At 51.0% G+C, this 21380-nt stretch overlaps 9 protein-coding genes across 9 annotated transcripts; 5 read left to right on the top strand and 4 right to left on the bottom strand.

The window, feature by feature from the left end:
• Nucleotides 1-59: 59 nt before the first annotated feature.
• Nucleotides 60-1698, bottom strand: bna4 (kynurenine 3-monooxygenase; the record flags this gene model as incomplete). The annotated part of the gene is made up of 3 exons (XM_043275925.1): nucleotides 60-1241; nucleotides 1301-1515; nucleotides 1569-1698. The coding sequence occupies 3 exons, from the start codon at nucleotides 1696-1698 to the stop codon at nucleotides 60-62; spliced, it is 1527 nt and encodes a 508-aa protein (XP_043132484.1).
• A 388-nt stretch (nucleotides 1699-2086) lies between these two features.
• MAP1 (methionine aminopeptidase MAP1) lies at nucleotides 2087-3382 on the top strand (the record flags this gene model as incomplete). Its single annotated transcript, XM_043275924.1, has 4 exons — nucleotides 2087-2224; nucleotides 2280-2307; nucleotides 2362-2678; nucleotides 2732-3382. The coding sequence occupies 4 exons, from the start codon at nucleotides 2087-2089 to the stop codon at nucleotides 3380-3382; spliced, it is 1134 nt and encodes a 377-aa protein (XP_043132483.1).
• A 455-nt stretch (nucleotides 3383-3837) lies between these two features.
• Nucleotides 3838-5777, top strand: ACHE_11362A (putative MFS multidrug transporter; the record flags this gene model as incomplete). Its single annotated transcript, XM_043275923.1, has 6 exons — nucleotides 3838-4035; nucleotides 4083-4340; nucleotides 4392-4536; nucleotides 4608-4641; nucleotides 4703-5376; nucleotides 5434-5777. The coding sequence occupies 6 exons, from the start codon at nucleotides 3838-3840 to the stop codon at nucleotides 5775-5777; spliced, it is 1653 nt and encodes a 550-aa protein (XP_043132482.1).
• Nucleotides 5778-6251: 474 nt separating this feature from the next.
• Nucleotides 6252-9584, top strand: ACHE_11361A (EF hand domain protein; the record flags this gene model as incomplete). The annotated part of the gene is made up of 1 exon (XM_043275922.1): nucleotides 6252-9584. The coding sequence occupies one exon, from the start codon at nucleotides 6252-6254 to the stop codon at nucleotides 9582-9584; it is 3333 nt and encodes a 1110-aa protein (XP_043132481.1).
• Nucleotides 9585-9819: 235 nt separating this feature from the next.
• ACHE_11360A (arginase family protein) lies at nucleotides 9820-10770 on the top strand (the record flags this gene model as incomplete). The annotated part of the gene is made up of 1 exon (XM_043275921.1): nucleotides 9820-10770. The coding sequence occupies one exon, from the start codon at nucleotides 9820-9822 to the stop codon at nucleotides 10768-10770; it is 951 nt and encodes a 316-aa protein (XP_043132480.1).
• Nucleotides 10771-10818: 48 nt separating this feature from the next.
• On the bottom strand, nucleotides 10819-12659 carry ACHE_11359S (WD40 repeat domain-containing protein; the record flags this gene model as incomplete). Its single annotated transcript, XM_043275919.1, has 2 exons — nucleotides 10819-12468; nucleotides 12546-12659. The coding sequence occupies 2 exons, from the start codon at nucleotides 12657-12659 to the stop codon at nucleotides 10819-10821; spliced, it is 1764 nt and encodes a 587-aa protein (XP_043132479.1).
• Nucleotides 12660-13331: 672 nt separating this feature from the next.
• On the bottom strand, nucleotides 13332-14039 carry ACHE_11358S (cornichon family protein; the record flags this gene model as incomplete). The annotated part of the gene is made up of 3 exons (XM_043275918.1): nucleotides 13332-13424; nucleotides 13481-13760; nucleotides 13939-14039. 3 exons carry the CDS (start codon nucleotides 14037-14039, stop codon nucleotides 13332-13334), a joined length of 474 nt encoding a protein of 157 aa, XP_043132478.1.
• A 682-nt stretch (nucleotides 14040-14721) lies between these two features.
• On the bottom strand, nucleotides 14722-18058 carry ACHE_11357S (putative ATP-dependent permease ADP1; the record flags this gene model as incomplete). The annotated part of the gene is made up of 2 exons (XM_043275917.1): nucleotides 14722-14958; nucleotides 15008-18058. The coding sequence occupies 2 exons, from the start codon at nucleotides 18056-18058 to the stop codon at nucleotides 14722-14724; spliced, it is 3288 nt and encodes a 1095-aa protein (XP_043132477.1).
• Nucleotides 18059-18706: 648 nt separating this feature from the next.
• On the top strand, nucleotides 18707-20021 carry ACHE_11356A (uncharacterized protein; the record flags this gene model as incomplete). The annotated part of the gene is made up of 3 exons (XM_043275916.1): nucleotides 18707-18739; nucleotides 18792-19249; nucleotides 19301-20021. The coding sequence occupies 3 exons, from the start codon at nucleotides 18707-18709 to the stop codon at nucleotides 20019-20021; spliced, it is 1212 nt and encodes a 403-aa protein (XP_043132476.1).
• Nucleotides 20022-21380: the final 1359 nt, after the last annotated feature.

The raw sequence follows: 21380 nt of genomic DNA, 5'->3' as shown, positions 1-21380 counted from the left end.
GCATAAAACACACTTTTATTTATTCCGTAAGTTGAATACATAACATACGAACAGCGTGATCACGCATACTTGGCCGCATTCCTCGAAAGCCTCACCCAAAGATGACTCAATCCCCTCACAAGCACCTGAAGCTTAGGCCCGGGACTCTTCCACATCGCTATAGCAGCCATAACAGTGCCCCAAACACCAACAACCCCGAACGCAAGCCCAAGCAACTGTCCTTGCCAGCGCGTCGCACGAATGACCTCCGAGTACCGCTGCGTGCTGAAACTCACGCGCGCGTACTGCGTCTTCCAACCCAGACTCGGGAAGTAGCGGTCGAGGGTTTCTTCGAAGGACTTGCGGATCTTGTAGAGCGGGGTCTTCACGCCCCAGCGCATCTCAAGATAGTTTGTTTTGGAGAGGTCGTTGATGGCGTGGGTGTCGGGGCCGCGGTGGGTGGTGTAGGCTTGCAGGGCTGTGTGGCGGGCGAGGGTACAGGATTCTGTGGAGGGGGAGGTGTAGACGCCGTGTGAGTCGAGGATTTCAAAGAGGACGCGGACGTCTTCGAGACCGGCGTTGAGGCCCTGGCCGTAGAAGGGAAGGACGGCGTGGGCGGCGTCACCGAGGATGACGGCGGAGGAGTTGAAGTGGTGCGGGTTGCATTTGATGCTAATGAGGGGAAGGTGTGGGTTTGTGGTAAATTGCTCTGCCAGGGCGTCTGGGGTGATCAGGTCTGAGACGCCTGGGAAGTGGGCGTCGAAGAAGTCGACGAGGGTTTCTGGAGAGTTTTGGAGGTGGATGTAATGCTGTGCGGGGGCGAAGAGGGTGCAGGTGAATGACTTGTCAGACGAAGGTATGGCGATGAACATAAATTCCGTGCCTGGCCAGATGTGTAGATGCCCTGGGGAGATGCGAAAATTTCCATCCTCTGTGGGTGGGATGCGGAACTCGCACCAGAGTGTGTCGATGTATTCTTGTTCGTAGTTCACCCGGGAGAATTTCATCATGTGGTAGCGTGTTGCTGAGTGAGCGCCATCAGCTCCGATGAGGAGATCAAATGATACTTCAATTTCCGGAGCTCTGTTGGATGAATTGGGAAGTGGAGCTTCCCCTGGTAGACGGCGTTCGAACCATGCTTTGTTTGCATGGAAGTCCGCACCAGTGAGCTTGTGGTTGAAGAAGAGGTTCACATTTGGCGTCCGCTCCAGTTCATCCAACAGAGCATTGTTCAAAGTCGATCTGTCCACTGCATTGATTGCCTATCTTTGTATTAGCATCCATGCTGTGATATATATTGGGCTATTGGGCAATGACTCACGCGACCATGGACATCATATGCCTGTGCTGCTTCCCAGAGTTTCCCATGGTCCCTGCCATGGATCATGCGTCCATGCATGGGAATCGCGGCATTGAGTACTTTTTCAACCAGAGCCGGCCGATTCGACTGCCTCATGGACGTGATCCCACGCTCGGATAAGGCGAGATTGATGGACTTGGTGAAGTTCAACGGCACAGTAGCCGGGTTTCTGAGGTCTAAGCCAATTAGCAAGTGTTGACTATACAGAATAAAACAATGGGTAGAGTACCTCCGCGCAACTCGTATATCTCAACTTCGTCGCCCCGGGCAGCAGCATACAACGCAGCCAGGGAGCCCACCGGACCCGCGCCCACAATAACGACCTTCTGTTTGGATTTCTCTGCCATTGTGACAACCATGCACCAACAGGACCTGAAAACAACAATCCTCTCCTCAGCCTTGATTCGCTAACAAATGAGAAAGGAACGCGGGACGTCTACAGAAATGAGTTCAGGTATCGTCACCGATAAAATAGTCTTAGTGCATTCCGATGCCGCTAGCCCTAAATGGAAACTATATCAACGCGCCACACATCTTATTATTAAGTACACCAGCCACACATTGGCGCCATCAGCACTAGTCTAATTTTCGGTTAGTGTACTGACCGCCATGGCGCTAACCTGATCAGGCTAGTGAATCTGATGGTTTCGCCCTGCGCGGGGATTCGGATTTTTGCTTCGCAAGTCTCACCGCGACAATCGTTCGAAGTTACTTCTGAGAGCATTTCTTCTTGGTTTTAGATTCGATATGGCTGCGGCAACTGTGACTCGGAAGTGTATTGGCCTGGATTGCCCGAACGACGCTGGCACTCTGCAATGTCCGACATGTCTGAAGATGGGCACCGATAGCTTCTTCTGCTCGCAGGACTGTTTCAAGCGGAGCTGGGTAGGTTTCTTGTGCGGACGGTATAGTAAACCAGCTACTGATGTCTCGAATACAGAGCGACCACAAGTCCATTCACAAGAAGAGTAATATCCTCACCAACCTCTTCCCTCCAAAAGTAGTTTCTGAACCAGATCCAGCGACGGGACACTATAACCCTTTTCCATCGTTTCAATATACCGGTTCCCTGCGACCTGTCTACCCGTTGTCTCCGATGCGCACCGTCCCGAAATCCATTCCTCACCCCGACTATGCCAAAGATGGCTTCCCTCGATCAGAACAGAAGTTCGTTGGCCGGCATAATATCACCATCTTGAACGCGAAAGAGCAGGAGGGTATGAGGAAGGTCTGCCGGCTCGCAAGAGAAGTGTTGGATATTGCTGCGCGGGAGCTGCGGCCGGGTGTCACCACGGACTACATTGATGAAGTCGTCCACAAGGCCTGTGTTGAGCGCAACGTACGTCAGGTTTTCGAGGCGAAAAGAGTGCCTATACTAACTGAAGTGTGCAGTCGTACCCATCGCCGCTCAATTATGTGAACTTCCCCAAGTCGGTCTGCACCTCGATCAATGAAACCATCTGCCACGGTATCCCCGACCAGCGGCCGTTGGAGGATGGTGATATCATCAACATCGACGTTACGCTGTACCATGAAGGATTTCACGGAGATATCAACGAGACGTATTATGTTGGAGACAAGGCCAAGGCAAACCCAGATGCTGTGAAGGTCGTGGAGACCGCGCGGGAATGCTTGGACAAGTCGATTGAGTTGGTCAAGCCCGGTATGCTGTTTAGGGACCCCGGAAATGTGATTGAGAAGCACGCAAAGAGCCGGAACTGCAGTGTGGTCAAGAGCTACTGCGGTCATGGTATCAACCAGCTGTTCCACTGCGCACCGAATGTTCCCCACTACGCGAAGAACAAGGCCGTGGGTACTGCGAAGCCTGGCATGTGCTTCACCATTGAGCCCATGATTAACATTGGTACTCACCGAGATCGCACATGGCCCGATGACTGGACGAGCACTACTGCAGACGGGACATTGTCTGCGCAGTTCGAACACACTCTTCTCGTCACTGAAGACGGCGTTGAGGTGTTGACTGCTCGGTTACCGGAATCCCCTGGCGGGCCGATCCCTCTGCCGGAGGCGAGTGCAAATTAACGGTATGGTGAGATGAGTTTCCGAGGCGTTTTGCATTTGTGGAGTTGGAATAGTACCCACTAGAGTAGAAGATTTACGACCAATTGCATATGATGGCGAGATGAATGATAGTACAAAATACTTGCGCAATGCAGCAATACAATAAAGTCTTATCAATCTCGGGTATGGTATCGAACGTCCGAGACAGTGGTGTCGACCGAACCAATCGGAAGTGGTCTTTTCAGGCTCTCCGCTCGGGTTGTCCGGATTTGTCAGGGCTGCGGGGCATCTTATCACCACGTGAGCTCGACTGCCTGAGGCTGACGTAGAGTCACTGTTTTCAGTTCGCTTTGACCGTTCCTCTTGACAACCTCCTGTCCGTTGAGTCATTTCGAGGTGAGGTATATAATGGACAACAGGTGCGCTTGAGATTGATTTATTGAGAAGTCTCTTTTTGTTCCTGCACACGCGTACAGATGGCACCGGAAAGAAATCCGACAGAGACCTCCCCGTTGCTCGGAGAACAGAGCAATGCTCTCCCCCCCTCAACGGGGGCTATTCCCAGAGTCCAAGGCGAGGAGGGCGTTCGTTCGGAGCAACAGACTGGAGGAGATGAAGATCCACAGGTCAAGCATGTTGCTCTCCGGTACATCGTCCCGGCAGTCTCGATAGGTGTATGCGTCTTCTCCTTCTTGCGGAAATGTGCTGACCCGATTGCTAGATCTTCCTATCTGCAGCAGACCAAACTATCATTATGGCTAGTTATGGCCAAATTGGAAGTGATCTGAAAGCCCTCAATTTGACCAGTTGGATAGCCACTTCGTACTTCCTGACACTCACGTCATTTCAACCCCTGTATGGCAAATTGAGTGATATTTTCGGCCGAAAGCAATGTCTCTTATTCGCATATGCGGTTTTTGGGACAGGGTGCTTGTTCTGTGGCTTAGCGCAGAATATCAAGCATCTCATTGCTGCGCGTGTAAGTGATATTTTCCAGTACTAGCCACGGTATCATGGCTGACTACAGTAGGTCTTCCAAGGTATTGGAGGAGGTGGTATGACTACCGTTGTTAGTATTCTTATGAGTGACCTTGTTCCTCTACGTGAGCGAGGAGTATGGCAGGGTATCATCAATATCGTCTATGCTACCGGTGCAGGTATTGGCGCACCATTGGGTAGGTTAACTTTTTTTTTTTTTTTAAAAAAAAAAAACCATGATTCTGCTCTCTACTAACTACCGGATCAGGTGGTATCTTGGCTGATTTTATCGGCTGGCGTTGGTATGAATCCTATGTCAATCTGGTACTACTTTACTTTCATTGGTCTAATTTGCGTTCACAGGGCTTTCATCGCGCAAGCGCCGCTCTGCATTATGGCATTTACAGCTGTGTCATTAATGTTGAACTTACCAGTGCAAGAAGACACCCATTGGAAAGCTAAGCTCCGCCGTGTTGATTTCGCTGGAGCGATTGTCCTTGTGGGGGCCGTGCTCGGCTTCCTCCTTGGCCTCGACCGGGGAAGTAATGTGTCATGGACCATGCCATTAACGATTGTGTCTTTGTCGGTCTCTGTAGTGCTGTTCATACTCTTTGTTATCATTGAGGTATACTTCGCAGCAGAACCTTTTGCTCCCGGATACATCATCTTTGACCGAACATTTTTCGCCAATTATGGATGCAACTTCGCCAGCTTTGGCAGCTGGCTTGCGGCACTCTTTTACATCCCTTTGTATTTCCAAGCGGTTGATGGTGTCTCTGCCACTGTGTCTGGACTGCGACTCCTCCCGAGTATTTGTACCGGTGTTTTCGGTTCTCTTTTCGCTGGATTTGTCATGAAATGGACCGGAAGGTACTACTGGCTAACTGTTGGGGGTTATACCTCGCTTACACTCGGAATCACTGGGGTCTTCCTTTTCTCCGGCGGTGCAGTGCCTAGCACTGCTGGTATGATCATGTCTATGGTCATGTCTGCTTTTGGAAACGGTATCGGCGTCACGACGACGTTGATTGGATTAAGTGAGTCACCTAAACAACCCATCACTGTTTCTTATAAACTTGCTAACCAATTCCAAGTCTCAAACGCCAGTCCCGAAGATCAAGCAGTGGTGACTGCCTGCTCATATCTCTTCCGCTCGCTAGGATCAGTGATAGGACTCTCTCTGTCCTCGACCGTTGTCCAGCAACTTCTCCGAATGCGACTGAGGTCCGCGCTGCACGACAGCAAGGACATCGATAAGATCGTAGACGGAGTGCGACAGAGCCTTGACTACATCAAAATCCTCGATCCGGCAGTCTCCAGGATTGTTCGCGGCTCTTACGGCTGGGCAACCAACAAAGGGTTCGCGTTTATGATTGGCATTGTAATACTTGCTCTTGTGAGCAGCTTTTTCATTCGGGAGAAGAGACTTAACCGCTGAGTCTTGTCTCGCAAGGTAAGCATTGGGAACCATAATGATTTACGAAGTAAAGACAGATGAGAAGGGAGTGAGAGGAGGGATATCTGGTTACGAGATGCATGTCGGAGATGGTGATATATAAAAGTTGCCTTGATCTTGTATTTATGAGTACTTTTGGGCCTGCGACCTGTTTCATACAAAAAGTTTCGACTTCAGTCCATTCATGGCGTTCGAATAAATCGGAGAATCCGTATGTATATCATAGTAAGCCACCGATGTCCTCGTTTATGCAGAAGGCGGTCTCCGCATTGATTCAAGTGCAACATTATTCTTCACACATACACCTCTTCAGTCTTTTCCAGTCAAAATACCGCCTAAAGACAGGGGATTGTCAGAAATAGCGATACACATAGCTATTTCCTTCTTTCTTTCCCCAATCCTTGACAATGGATCCAGTGCCTTGACCGCTAAAAAAGTGCATGTTGACCCTCCACCATGCCAGAGTCGCACGCGGGCCCAACGTCGCTCTCGCGATATCGTCCTCTGCTCTACCTTTTTACCGGAGTCGTAGCAGCCTACGCCCTCGTTTACATCCACAATAACCTCATCTACCCCAGACCAGAGCAGACATCCTCCTCCCTCCGCCGCCGAAACGCCGTCCGCCGGAGACGAAACGACCCCGACGATGTCACCGACACACCCTCCCACCGCGCAATCACACATCTCGAACAACTCGAGCGCCAGAATGGAGTCTACGGTACATTCCGCATCGAAACTGAGGACGGACGACGGGTGGAAAGTGGCCTGCTGCCGTCGCTGTTGGCGACACGAGACCAGTTAATGGAGGAAGTTGGGGTGCCGCCAGCCCATGCGGAGCGGATGCGCGAGATGATGGAGGATACGTTCTTGGAGTCGTTTCTTGCATTGGATTTCCCGCCCGAGCACGTTTTGGAGGAAAGGAGTCCTGAGAGGCATTATCTGTCGGAGCAGTTGCAGCGGCGGGGGATTTCGCGGGCTGGGGTTGAGAGGGCGCTGGCGCAGTTCAATGAAAATAGTAATTACGGGGAGGAACTAAGGCATCGGAGACAGAATGGGGAACGGGTGACGCTGTCGACGTCGACTTTTCCGGATGTTTCGGTCCCCGCACAGAATATGGATGCTGATACTGTGGTGGATGACCAGAGCGTGTTCTCGTGGAGGGATGGGAATAATGACACGTCGCCTACGCGAGAGGGTCAGAATTTGCTCAACTTGCTATATCATATTGCGGAGGACCAGTCGCGGCGGGATGGGTATATCCATCGAGGAGTTACGTGCAACAGCTGCAATGCCATGCCCATCCAAGGTATTCGGTATCGATGTGCAAATTGCATTGACTACGACCTGTGCGAGACGTGTGAAGCGATGCAAGTGCACATCAAGACACATTTGTTTTACAAAGTCAGAATCCCTGCGCCTTTCCTCGGAAATCCTCGACAGTCTCAGCCCGTTTGGTACCCCGGCAAACCGGCGATGCTCCCTCGCAGCCTTCCGCGGAACCTTGCCAAGCGTTTCATGAAGGAGACGGGATTTGAAAATACCGAATTGGATGCTCTGTGGGATCAGTTCCGCTGTCTTGCGAACTATGAGTGGCCAGATGATCCTAACAAGCTATACATGGCTATTGATCGCAAGACTTTTGATCGCTGCTTCGTGCCCAATACGTCTATCCGGCCGCCTCCTCCAAGTCTTATCTATGATCGCATGTTTGCATTCTACGACACCAACAGTGATAATCTGATTGGATTTGAGGAGTTCTTGAGAGGTCTCGCTAGTCTCAATAACAAGAGCAACGATGAACGGCTGCGCCGTGTGTTCCGTGGATATGATATCAACGGCGACGGCTTCGTGGAACGGAAAGACTTCCTGCGTGTGTTCCGGGCATACTACGCCCTCAGCCGCGAATTAACGCGGGATATGGTTGCCGGTTTGGAAGATGACTTCTTGGAAGGTGGTGCACGGGATGTGGTTCTGGGTAGCCAGCCTATCAGTTCAGCATTCCCGGGCAGTATCCCTTCCGGAGAGCCGTCGAGAATCGGTGAAGGAAAGCGCATCAACCGGGAAGGCGATATGGAGGTTATGGATAACGAAGGTGTTCTGCGACATGACGGCTCTGATACTGGCGATCGCTATAGTGTCGTTGGAGATTCCGCTGTCCGTGGGCAATTCGGACGTGTAAGACCTATGTTTCCGTCTACCGTTCGTCTGGCTTCGGCTGCGGATTCGCATCACACAGGGATTGACGGCATTGGTGAAGATATGGACGAGGACGAAGACGAGGATGGCAGCGAATCTGAGGACGCGTCGAGCTCATCGATTACCAGTGACCATTGGCCGCCGGCAGAACACATACTCGAGGAGGATGTCATTAACGCTCTTGGCGCCTCGGTTCCTCTCCAAGAAATCACAGACCCTGTTGATCGAGCACGAATTGGAACGGCTGTGTACCACCGCATGCGGGATGACGACCAGAGACGAGTAGACGAAGCTCGTCGGTACGGCATTGACGAGCGCTGGAGGCGGAGAGCATTCTACACCGACGTAGAAGACGGTGCTACGATTCCCGAGGGATACCAGAGAGATCCTGACCTTGACGATTCGAGCGATGAAGATGAAGACGTCATCGATGAACAACCGGAGTCGCACCCGCCATCGCCTCGCTCGCGATCTTCGTCCAAGGTCCGGTTTCAGGATGATTTCACTGACGATTATGAGATCCGGTCTACGACTTCGTCGCGAAGCATTCCTGTTGGAGAACGATGGGGTGGGTTTGAGGTCCCGGAGGTCGAGCGAGATGTGGGAAAGGAGGTTCTGTATCAGGTTACGCAGCAAGGGTTTAACGAGCTGCTTGATATCTTGTTTAAACCGAAAGAAGATCTACTTATGGAGGTCTACCGGACGCGCACTGAGCGGAAGATATGGGCAAGAGAGATTGAGCAGTTTGAGCAAACCGATCCACACAAGCAAAAGGCCACGGGAGATGAACCTGAGGACAGGCACCGTGCCGCAGTGGAACAGAGGTCTCTCGACGAGTTGTTAGAGCGCTCAGGATATGCGGTTGACAGCCCGTCTCTGGAGCCTTCTCGGAATGGTGGTCCTGTGCTTGCTCCCCCTTCTCCTAGATTCAGGGTTCCTGATGACGATGTCCGGCCAGTTCATCTCGCTGAACCAGATGATGACGACTTCGACGAAGAAGAAGAAGAAGAATTTGATGGAGAGGAGACTGAAGACGAAGACTATGAGGGGATGCCTGAACTGGAAGCCCCCGAAGAATTCGACGAGCCGGCTCCTCGCCCGGTAACACCTGAACTACAAATAACCCACGACGAATCCGCTCCTACAACACCCAACTACGATCCTACTCTTCCCCAACATCGTCCTGACGACGTACCAACTGAACTCTCTACTACCGGCGAAGAAACCGCCCTTCCCCTCCGCCTCCGCCTCCAACCCAACAACTCCTTCCCAATACCCTCCTCCCTCCCCTCGTCCTCCCCCGAAGCCGAAGCAACAGCCCCCAAACAGCCCCCCTCACCCATCCAACCGCTTCCCCCAGCCCCAACAGCCTCAACCTCCACCCTCCCACTAGAAACAGAAGCATCGCCAACCCGGCCAACACCGCGGATGCTTTCCCGGTGGGCATTTCTGAACCAGGTTGAGCGGGAAGCGAAGGAGCGGGGCGGGACAGGGGCGAAGTTGAACTTCGAGGAGTTTTCGAGACGGATGGCGGCGGATCGGCAACGGAGGTTGGCGTTTGTGGCGAGTTGGATTGAGATGGCTAGTTTTTAGTATATAGGTTAAAAGTACTATTTAATAACCTCGCTTTACGGATCGGTTATTGTTTACACCTACTCCATAGTATCGTCATAGGTATCATACTCACCTCTAAAACGCCTCCACACCTCCAATACCTCCAAAGGCCGCATCAATATATAGACCACCACATAGCATACCACCCAGCATGTAGCATGCTTTTATTAAACCCAACGATCAGACCTAGACAATTGAACAAAACCAAACCAAAATGTCAACAATAACCCTAATCATCTCTCCCTACCACACCGGCCTCCACGCCCACCGCGTAGGCAAAGGCCCGCACCACATCCTCTCCCACAACCTCCTCGCCCAGCTCACCTCTCTCGGCCTAAACATCGAAACCTACGAGATCCCTCGCGTTGACGACTTCGAGGGCGAAATCGGACGCAGTTTCGAGGTTATGCGCCGCACCTCGTTGGCTGTCAGTGAGGCCGTGGAGAAGGGGAACTGGCCGCTGGTGCTTTCGGGGAACTGTATGGCTAGTGTCGCTGTTGCTTGTGGATTAGAGCATGCGCAGGCGCAGGGCCAGAAGAAGGAAGGACAGGGAAAGTTAGGATTTATTTACTTTGATTCGCATGATGATCTTGATTCCCCGGATGTCAATGAGAACGGGTACTTTGATGCGATGGGGCTTTCCATGCTGCGCGGCGAAAGCTGGAAGTTGCTTATGAATACTGTCCCTGGTTATGATCCGGAAAGTCCATTCGATTACCGCTCGAACAAGAACCGGTTTCTGTACGTCGGTTTGCGCGATCAATCGGAGTTACAGCGGGAACGGGTTGTTGAGGCGGGCATGTATTCGATTTGGGGCGGGAATCTGAACCCGCGGACGGACTTCGGGGCTGAGTTGGAGAAGATCCTTGAGAAGGATCCGTTTGGGGATGTGGTTGTGCATCTTGATTTGGATGTTCTTGATGCTGGTGTTTACGGCAAAGTGAATGATTATCCATCCGAGGGTGGACTTTTGGAGGTGGATTTGGTTCGCTCTTTGGAGGTGGTGGGGAAGATGGTTAGCTTGCCGAAGGCGTTGGTGGTTTGTCAGTTTGATCCGGACTCTGGGGATGGGGATTTGATTGCTGGGATTGCGATTAAGGGTATTATGACGCTTTTGAAGACGTTGTTGGAGAGGGGCGTTTTGAAGTCCAAGACTTCTGCTTGAAAAAGTTGATTCGTAACCAAGTAACTATAGCTATGTACAAACAGAAAATCAATCCCAATATTTGATGACACCTTCCAATCCACCAGTAACAAGCTTACTTGTCTCCTGAGGATGCCAGTCCAAGCATGTCGTGGCGTTGCCTCCTCCCTCTTTCCCACCAGCCATGATTTTATGGTACATTTTGCCCGTCTTCCAGTCCCAGAAACACACATAACCGCCGCTGTCGCCCGAAGCAATGAACTGTCCATCAGGTGAAATTTTGAGATCAATCGCGTATCCAGCGTTGTTGTGTCCCCGGAAGCTCTTCTTACGGTTCTGTCGGAACTTATCCGTAGCGCCATACACGACAATCTGGTTGTCGCCGGACTGGAAAGCAACATACTTTCCATTTGGATGGGGTGCCGCACGCGTGAGCGCAAACATGTACGGTTCTGCGATGAACTTGATGGGCACAGGAATTCCATATTCCCATGCGCGCAGGGACTTGTCGTCTGATGTCGAGATGAAACGGCGGTTTTCGTCGACGAACGTCAGGGTGTTGATCGCGGCAAGATGGTGGTCGTACTCCTGCACCAATTCGCCCGAACGAGTGTCGAACTGCACAATCTTCTTGTCTGACATACCAGCCAGGAATTCGTGCGAGTGTTCTGGGCCCGGGTTGAAGCGCACCACGTGCGGTGTTTTGCCGGTCGAGTAACGGCCAATACACTTGCCGTACTCGGTATCCCAAAGCTTCATCTGGCGGTCATAAGACGCCGTGAGGAATGTCTTACCCGTAGGGTGGAAGTCCGTATCATTAACAGACTTGGAATGGCCAGAGAACGTCCGCAGAAGTTCGCGCTGATGATACACATCCCAAATCTTAGCCTTTCCATCTGCAGCTGACGAAAGCAATAAATGCCCAGATCCAGGGAAGAACCGCAAAGACGTAATAGCCTTCGTATGCGACTTCCATGTATGCACCAGCTTCTTCGGCACATAGTTTTTGACACTTCCAACGTCTTTCCGCAAATCGATCCCCAGATCCTGGGGCACATGCATATACGTCCGTCCCAGATAGTCGTACTGCTCCGAGCCGTGGAACTCGGTTGTTTCCACTCTCGACGCATCGTCCTGGTAATCCGTAGCCTCCTTGCTCATAGCAGGCATCTCCGACGGAGCCATTGCCGCCGTCCCCTCCTCGTCCTCGTCTACCTCCACATACTCCTCGTCGCTGGCGAGCTCCCGGTCCATCTCAGCCGCCTCTTCCTCGTACACCTGGTCATCGTGCTGGTATCTCGCCCACGGGCCCAGATAAGCCCCATCCCCTTCTACGATACTCGGATCGCCCTTCTTCTGCCGCTTAGCGCGCAGCGCCGCAGACGCCTCCTTCGAAGGCTTCATCTGCACAATGTCCCTACCCCCATACTGCGCAGCATTATCCAGATCTCCCACAAAATGCCCCGGGAGGCCCGGATTCCGCGTGTATCCCAGACTTTGAAACGTGCGGTGCTGCGTGGCAAAGGTGGCCTCACTGATGGCTGCTTCTTCGGCGAAACCCGTCGGGACGTTCTTCCGTTTGAGGTTACCAGTCGAGCCGGCGGGTTTGAATGGGTTTGCTGGTCCTTGGGATGGTCGCGAGATATCATCGTAGGTGGCGTTGTAGGTTAGCGCGTTCGACGAGGTGTTGGCGAGCATCATCTGCATGTGCGCTTGGTCCTGTGAATTGTTAGATACCATACACCCATTATGTCGAGAACAATAGAGAAGATCATAAAGAAACCAGGAGACCAAACCTCTGTATTCACTTCAGGTGCCGCGACAATCTTAGTTGCCGGTGCTGGCTGAAGCTTCGAGGTAGTCGTGTCATCATCGCTGGAATCGTAGGCTGCCCCAAGTAATGATGCCATGTTGTTCGCGGCGTAGAGAATTATCTCCAAAGCGTCACAATCGACAAAGGACGAGATGTGATTGTGGTGGTGAAGGGTGGTGGTTGTTGGAGGGAATGTCGGACCTCTGGAATTTTACGGGCGTCGGGAGGAGCGCATCGCGTAGATGCAGTCGCCATAACCACAAAAAGTAGGAACATCAATCTGAAGTTCTATATTTGATCATGATCTGTCATTTGACGCTTCTGTTTGCTACTGCATATTTAAAGACACCAAGGGTATCGTACGCTCTTCATTCAAACGCTCGAGAGGTATATACAACATTAAGCTAGCAAGATAAAAAGACATCAAATAGAAGATAGAAGAAATAAAACACAATCAGAGCATGACAGACATTGCAGCGACAATGCCATCCAGTGTCATCGTCATCTCCAAACTCCAGCTCAACAATCCTCCAAAGAGCCTCCACAACTCCAACATTTCATACCGGTCGTCTGTCGCAGTTCATGACCTTTTCTTTTCTCACGCATAAGACCCATGATCATTATTAGACAAGCGTTGTGGCGGAAACCACAATGTTTTAATTGAACCCTCCCACTTGGTTTGAGTACCGAGACTTAGTACAGGGCACATATCATGCACTTTGAACTTGAACGGGCATTGCGCATCGCGAGGATCGGCTTTTGCACGGGTTTAGTTGGATTCGTCGCGGATCAAGGCAACGATCATGCTGTACAAGTAGAAGAAGAACATCAGGAGGTGGAAACCAAGCTTGATGAACGATTCCTATTCCCAGAATATTAGCTGCTCATCAAACCAGAACCATAGCAAGGAGAGATTACCTTCTTGTGCACGTTAAGCTTGCGGAAAATCTCGGTCGCATCCAGAAGGTGCTGGTTCTCGAGGATCCTAATCCATGTTAGACCAACTTCTCCCTCAAACACCCAAGCGGGAATGGGGACGCACTTCTTCGCATTGAAAATAAACAGAGGCAAGTTCAGGATAATAGCAAGCCAGTAGCCGTTGATGACGAACAGGAAGGTCAGGAAAGCGTGGACAGCGGCTTCGGGGATGATGTAGGCGTTGAGACGGTTGCAGAGATCAATGGGGTTGATGTAGTCACTGTAAGAGAGAAGAAAGAAGAAAAATGTTAGCCCACGAGTCCAAAATTCGTCGCAATCATTCCATGCTCCTGGCCGAAATTCCACATATTCATTCCCCCACACACGACCAACCGCCGGCCAGAAAGCCAACCAGAACCACACTTAACCCAGGCAGAATGAAGGAAGAGCAGTCTTACCATTCCAAATCGCTGTACATAATTGTAAAGAAGACCTGCAAGAACAGGTTGACCGCGTTGATCAACACTGACAGCAGATAGAGCCACGCTTCACCAGACATCTTGCTGACCGGAGGTTGACGTTCCTTGCACGAAAAAAAAAAAAAAAAGAGAAAGGACAGGAAGGGAAACGACGCTGAAATTGGCGATTTAGGAAAAGATATAACACTAGCTGCGGGCAATGGCAGCTTTTGGTTTTGTGATCAGTGCTGGAGAGAAGGAAGAAGTTCGTCCGGAGTGTGATTTGGAGATAAACCCGGAAATGGATGACGGTGGGCGGTGAGGAGAGAAGACGTTGAGAGATGCCGGGCACCACAGAGGATTAAATAGGGGCAAGCAGAGGATTATGTTGATATCAAGGCAGAAGGGGAAATACTGAAGCGATAACTGGAAGGATTATTGCATAGTAAAGGCCAAGCTTGGAGTGGAGGGTCGAGTGGGCGATGATGTATAGGGTGGTGGTCTCGCCAGTTGACCGTTGCACGGGTATACTGAATCATGACAGCCATACCCAGGGGTAAAACTACTACCACGATTATGTCATTTATTCGGCGTAGAAAGCAAAGAGCATGAGATTCGAGTCAGTGCTATATACAGAATCCTTATCAGAATCATCGCAGTGAAATACTCCAAGCAAGTCATTCATAACCCAATTCTCATGATATCCCATCCAATCATAACGGAAAGAAATCCAGACCAGCAAAAACGAAAACGAAAAGGAAACAGTCTCAAGACGTATAGGTATTACCGCTTCTCAACAAGCAAGATATGCATCGCTCCATATGCGACAATGATAAACACTCCCGAGATCACACCAAGCCCAATAACGTCCATCCAGAGAGCCTGCGTGTTGAATCCAAATGCGCTGAGAATAGACGCTCCGGGAACTTCGATGTCCAAGCCATACTTGTGGTCAACCAATGTCAAGAAAGTAACTTCATTGACAATGAGTGCTTCAAAGCCGTAGTGGAAAATGGACAGCTAGAATAGAAGTTAGCTTTGGACTTTGAGATAAATGATAGAAATTTACCGTCTGTAACCACAAAGCAGAAGCCGGGATGGCATCGTGATTCAGGAGAAGACCAGCAAACAATAAGCTGAACAACATCACCAGACTACCAATCAAGTTGGCAACTCCAACGTCCCGGAACACAATACCAATGAAAAGGCAAATGTTCGCGGCTGCCAGATTGAACAGCACAAGTACCAAAATAAACCGGAAGAACTCTCCCCACGCTGGAATCAACCCAGTCATGGGATACACAATCATACCCATTATAATGGGAGGCAGAAGTCGTAAAGGTACAATGTCAAACACAACCTTGGCCGCGAAGTACGTAATGGGGTGGTAGTAGCCATTAGCTCGTTCGCGAACAAACAACAACCGTTCTGCGGAGAACACCGTCAAGCTGGTAAGTGTGCTGAATCCAAACAGGGCCAGGATGAAGAAAAAGAGACCCAATCTGTTCTGGAAACCTTTGATATCATCAGTCAACCCATAGAACAGATAGCCACAAAGGACACCAAGAAGAATGGAGATCGCGTAATGCGTCAGCATCAACATAGGATTCCGGTAGAGATTGCGCCACGTTCGTTGTGAGAGGATCAGGAACTGTCTGAACAGGCCTATCCGTGCATAGCTCTTGTGGTGCCCCACTACATCAGGGCCTGAAATGATGTCCGCATTGGCCGACCCGTTGGCGGCACGGGCATTCTGTACAGCAGTCACAATTTCATCATGTACCGAATGAGCAACATCGGAGTTGGAATAGTTGGCAATCAGAATATCGAGGTCAGTTTGACCTGGGGCAGCCGGCGGTAGATGGTCGGGATCATCGAGAACTTGTGGTGGAACGCTACCAGTCTGCCGCGAAAGCCGAAGCCATTGTTGTGATTCCGCTTGTCGGTCCAGGTGCTCATCCTCTCCATCTGACTTGGGGGCAGACGAGGCATCAACATCTTTCCTCCGAGAATAGAGCTGCCGGTCTTGTCGTTGCTTCAGAGACGCTCGTCGCTTGTTCCGGGGCCGTCGGTTCGATTCCAGTGCGCTGCTAGAGTTGTCTTCAGCAGTGCTTGCATTCGATGCGCTGGCAACCGACTTTACAGCCCTCAAGCTGCTTGAGGCGGTCTTGGGAATGTCGTTGCGAACATCCAGGAGCGACGATTGTTCTCCGTCACTGTGCGTGCGGGAGACGCTAGCATGCATGGTGAGGTCCACAAGGTAATCCGCAATGTTGAAGCCCGGAGGACAGCTGTACCCAGAATCATCGAAATACTGCTGACAACTCGAGAATGGGCCGGAGTAGACTGTCCGACCTTGAGCCAGCAGGATGAGTCTATCAAAGAGCGCGACGATGTTGGAGCGTGGTTGGTGAATAGTGAAAATAACAGTGCGGTTGTAAGTCTTTGCCAGCGTAACCAAGCATTCGACCACGTTGAATGCATTGAATGCATCCAAGCCGCTGGTAGGCTCATCCAAGAACAGGATGCTAGGACTGGTGACAAGCTCACACGCAATTCCAACTCTTCGCTTCTCGCCACCAGAAATGCCACGGCCTTTACCTTCTTCAGATCCAATCAACTGGTCCTTGATGTGGTAGATCCCAAGCTGTTTCTCGACATCGTAAACTTTCTGTTCTTTGGCAGTTCGGCTCATGTCCCTGGGTAGTCTGAGAAGCGCACTGGTCAGGATGGTTTCATGAACAGTCAACGTCGGAAGCATCGTGTCTTCCTGGTCAACAAAACCGATCATGTTCTTAAACTCATAGTCGTTAAGCTTCTCTCCATTAACGTAGAAGTCGCCCCGGATTGCTCCTCGCTTATTCTTCCGAGCGAGGATGTCGAGGAAAGTGGTCTTGCCTGCACCCGAAGCTCCCATAATAGCTGTGATTTGACCGGGAGGCGCAGCGCCCTGAATGTTAGAGAGAATCTCCTTCCCATTTAGGTAATAGGAGACACTATCCCAGTACAAGGCCGCTGGCTTGTAGTCCGCCATGTATTTGGTCGCTTCGTCATCAGAGTCATCAGACAGAGGCAGGTGGATGTATCCACGACGCGGTCTCCGAGAAAGATACCAAACGGCCAGAATCACAGCAACGACGAATAGTGAGCAGCCCGCGATGACCCCGGCGATGACAGGGGTATTGATCGTCTTGATCGGGCGGACATATCCGGGCACGCTAGATTTGTACAGACACTCGCCGGAGTGGCAGTTGAGGAAAATGCTCGGGTCACCAAAGATGCTGGAGATCAACTCATTCATCGCCGGCTCCTGGAACCTGCTGCCATCTTCTTTGCTGCCACCCTCCGTAGAACGGGACGAGAAGCTAGCTGGACCTTGGATAGACACCTCGAGGAATTCACCAATATCGACCGAACCCTCCTCGCCACACAGCATGCGCCCAGGAATGCACTTGCACTGAATATTCTCGCAGTCGTATTGCGTCTGATTCGTGTTGTAGTCGGTTTCCAGTTTCCAGTCACACTTATTCAATTCACAATAGAACGACTCCCTTTGATCCACCCAGAATTGGAAATTGCACGTATGATCTTCAGCTTCGCACGAAAATGTCACCTGTGGTTTGCGCTCCCCGAGCAAATCCAAGATTTTCCGGTTGGTCACATCACACATCTGATAGTTCTCATTCACCGTAACACCCTGCTTGTAACAGACACCTCCCTCTCCTTCCGGCATGAGCGCATTACACGCATCGTCTGTCTGGCAAACATTGCAGTTGATGCCACTCCATCCATCCTCACAGTTACAGTACTTGTCTTTGCGCAGTGGCCGGTTGGAGTCGGCCAGAGAGCCACAGACCGGTTCAGAGCAATCGAGACCACCGAACCCGGGAGGACAGATACAGCTTCCTGTTGAGCTATCACAGGCTGCAAATTGGGAACACTGGAAAGCGTCGAGCTGACAGTTGAAACAAGGCGGACATTCGGGTGGACGGTCATTCAAGGCCGAGAAACGCGGAGATAGTAGTTGAGCGTCGGAATAGTTGCTCCATGCAGCAGCAGCAGAGGCTGACCACGACAGCCAGGTGATCAGAGAGAACCGGATTGTTGTCTTCAAACGCATTTCGTTTCTTTCGTTTTCTGGTCAAGCGGGGAGAAACAAACGGGACCTCCGAGAGGAGCGGAGAAGACAGGATCACCGAGACGGGATCAATATAGGTTATGATTCACCATTCGTGAAGCAGATTCGATAGCGTATTGTTTCTTATCGACCACGCAGCGATAGTTAAAGCGGTTGGTATTCAAAGGAGTGAGCAGAAAGATGGCAGGATCCGATGGACGTAGTCGGCAAGGTGAGGCTGGAGACGATGACGCGGGCGGGAGAGATAGCACCTGGAATCCGGATAGCTGTCAGTACTGGCAACCATGCAAAACAGCGGCTATAGATGGCAGAGGGTAATACCAGATATTTTTTATCTTAAAAAGAGGAAAGAAGAAATTCCAGTCAGAAACAGAATAGAAGAGTCTGCCCAAGTGTAGAGCGTCTGCGACGGTTACAGCTGCACCGATGCGGAGAACCACGTGATCGGTACCTGGCTGGCCTGACACTAAACCCAATTGGGTGTATGCGTCCTGTAGACGACAGAGAATAAAAAGAAAGAAAAAGAAAGAGCAAGGTGAGGATACTTATTCTTCTTCAGTACCACGCAACGCAATACCAAAACAACAACAACATCTTTATTCTCCGAGCTTTCATCAGCCAGTTGTAACCATGGTCAACGTCAAGCCGTTCGCCGTCGAGCAGGTATATTCCCCGCAATCAGCGTGATTGTTCGTCCACTGACACGCACTTGTAGTGGATGGACAAATATGAATTAACAGCCAAGTACAACATCGCAGAAACATGTTGTGCATCCGTCTCCGTCGATGATCTCAAAGAACTTTCCGACGACAAATCATCTCCCGTGGTTGACCTGTCCAACAAGCTGACGTACGGCCCCATTCGCGGCTCGGAACGTCTGCGTGGAACATTGGCCAAACTGTACTCGGTGAAAACCCCGACGGCATTGCCTGCAGACAACGTGTTGATCACTGCGGGTGCCATCCAGGCAAATTTTCTGTTGTTGTACTCCTTGGTTGGACCGGGGGACCATGTCATTTGTCATTACCCGACGTACCAGCAGCTTTACTCGGTTCCTGAGTCTCTCGGGGCCGAGGTGAGCTTATGGAAGTCTAAGGAGAAAGAAGGGTGGAAGTTGGATGTCGATGAGTTGAAGGGGCTCATTAGGCCGAATACTAAACTCATTATCATCAAGTGCGTACTATCCATCCCGTTCAAGGACAAAATAAGCTGACATTGTGTTAGCAACCCTCAAAATCCCACAGGAGCTATCATCTCTCAGTCAACCTTGGAGGACATCGTGGATATTGCTCGTGAGAAGTCCATTATCATTCATTCCGATGAGGTATACCGGCCGCTTTTCCACTCCATCAGCCCTATGGACAAAGACTTCCCCTTATCGATCCTGTCACTCGGGTACGAAAACACTATTACTACAGGATCCATGTCCAAGTCCTACAGTTTGGCCGGTATTCGCGTTGGCTGGATAGCATCGCGTAACCGATCCCTCATCGAAACCTGCGCCGCAGCGCGTGATTACACAACCATCTCCGTGGGCCAGATCGACGATGCCATCGCCAGCTACGCACTTGCTCCAAGCTGCATCCATAACCTACTCAAGAGGAACATCGAGCTAGCTAAGAAAAATATTGATATCCTGGAGAATTTCATCGAGTCGCATCGCTGGGCTTGTGACTGGGTGAAGCCACGCGCGGGGACCGTGGCGTTTGTGCGGTTTAACAAGTTGGGGAAGCCCGTGGATGATGTAGCTTTCTGTGATATGCTCCAGGAACGGACTGGTGTGATGTTCGTTCCAGGAAGTCTTTGCTTTGGAGAAGGTGCCGATTTCAAGGGCTACGTCCGTATTGGGTTCGTGCAGGAAACAAAGGTGCTGGAGAAGGGCTTGGAATCGCTGCGGTCATTCATGGAGGAAGGATATGAAGATGTCCCGGCGATTAAGAAATGATTCCCCTTTTTGACTTATCTGTATAGTTCGGGCCTGTGGTTGTACATACAAACGTATGCAAATTGGAGCCACTGAACGTTTACTTCAACTGAAATACAAACATATATTAGATTCAATAGCTCCGCTTGAGGATATATGTCTGCATTTCACGGTATCTTCTTTTATTGCGGACTACAGATCTCCAATACCTGTAGTCGTCTCGATTCACTCCTCGTGAATTAGAGCCTTTATGAGATCAAGGATCAAACACGCGACCGGGAGAAAAGCTTGGCGCCTGGAACACCAAAATCAGCACCCAAGGAAAACACGTCTTTTTCACGCGTCATTTGACCGATAGGGGCCTCTAGGCACCTATAAACCACCATGGAGGCACAGGAACTCTGTGGTGGTGGTATATCGCACGCGTCACCCCCCGGAGTGGACAACGTGGCCTCCCAGTTCGCGGAAACAGAAGATATGCCAGTCACCCCAACGCCAATCCGTTGGCGATCTGGAAACATGATGCAACCTGAATTTAATGAAGGTAGCATGGAGAGTGCGAGCATGGATGAAAATGAGGGCCAGGAACACTGGCAAACCAGAGGATCCAGCAGGGCCCCCAGCCGGGCCCCCAGCCGGGCCAGTGAGGCCAGAAGCGGAATCAGGCAACGAAAGAGTCTACAAAAGACATTGATTGGAAGGCCAAAGCATCAAACCTCTTTACTAGATGTGAGCAAACACGCCCAGGTGTTGGTGGGTGCTTTGGAAGCAGCCCAGAACCAACAACAAGAAATGTTTCAAATGGTCCAGGAACAGGTACAGGCACACCTAGCAGAGGAGCTGTCCAACTGGAGAGCAGAACAGCAGGTTCATGAAGGACTCTATCTAGAGCGGGTCACAAAGCTGGAACTGGAAGTTAGCAAGCTTCGCACAGAGCTCACAGAAGCCCAGAACACTATCCAACGAATCAAACCAATGAAGCAAGACACACCAACAACAACCAATGCCCAATCAAGCCAAACGAACCAACACAATAGCAGCAAGGTCCCCAAGATAAGGGAAGCAACAAGCCAAAAGTCAAGGCAACAACCCACATTTGCAGACCTAGCTACGCTGCTTTCCACTAGACCTGGAGGGCAGGAATGGCAGGAGGTCACCAAAAAGAAGCAGAAGAACCGGCAAATCCAAGCAGTTGCTGCAGTTAGCCAGCCTGATCCAACCAAGCTTAAGCCAGCCAAAGACACCCCCAAAGAGGCACGGAGATTCCTATTTCGCCGGGAGGGAGGCAAGGCTGCCCCAAGATCAGAGAGAGAGGATATCATTCTGACCATCAACCGAGCAGTAGCAAAGGCACACTTCCCAGCATTCATCCGGGTAGTG

The sequence above is a fragment of the Aspergillus chevalieri genome, chromosome 1, assembly GCF_016861735.1.
Source record: "Aspergillus chevalieri M1 DNA, chromosome 1, nearly complete sequence".
Classification (NCBI taxonomy): Eukaryota; Fungi; Ascomycota; class Eurotiomycetes; order Eurotiales; family Aspergillaceae; genus Aspergillus; species Aspergillus chevalieri.
The sequence above is the reverse complement of the archived record's forward strand: the minus strand, read 5'-3'. Positions and strand labels throughout refer to the sequence as shown.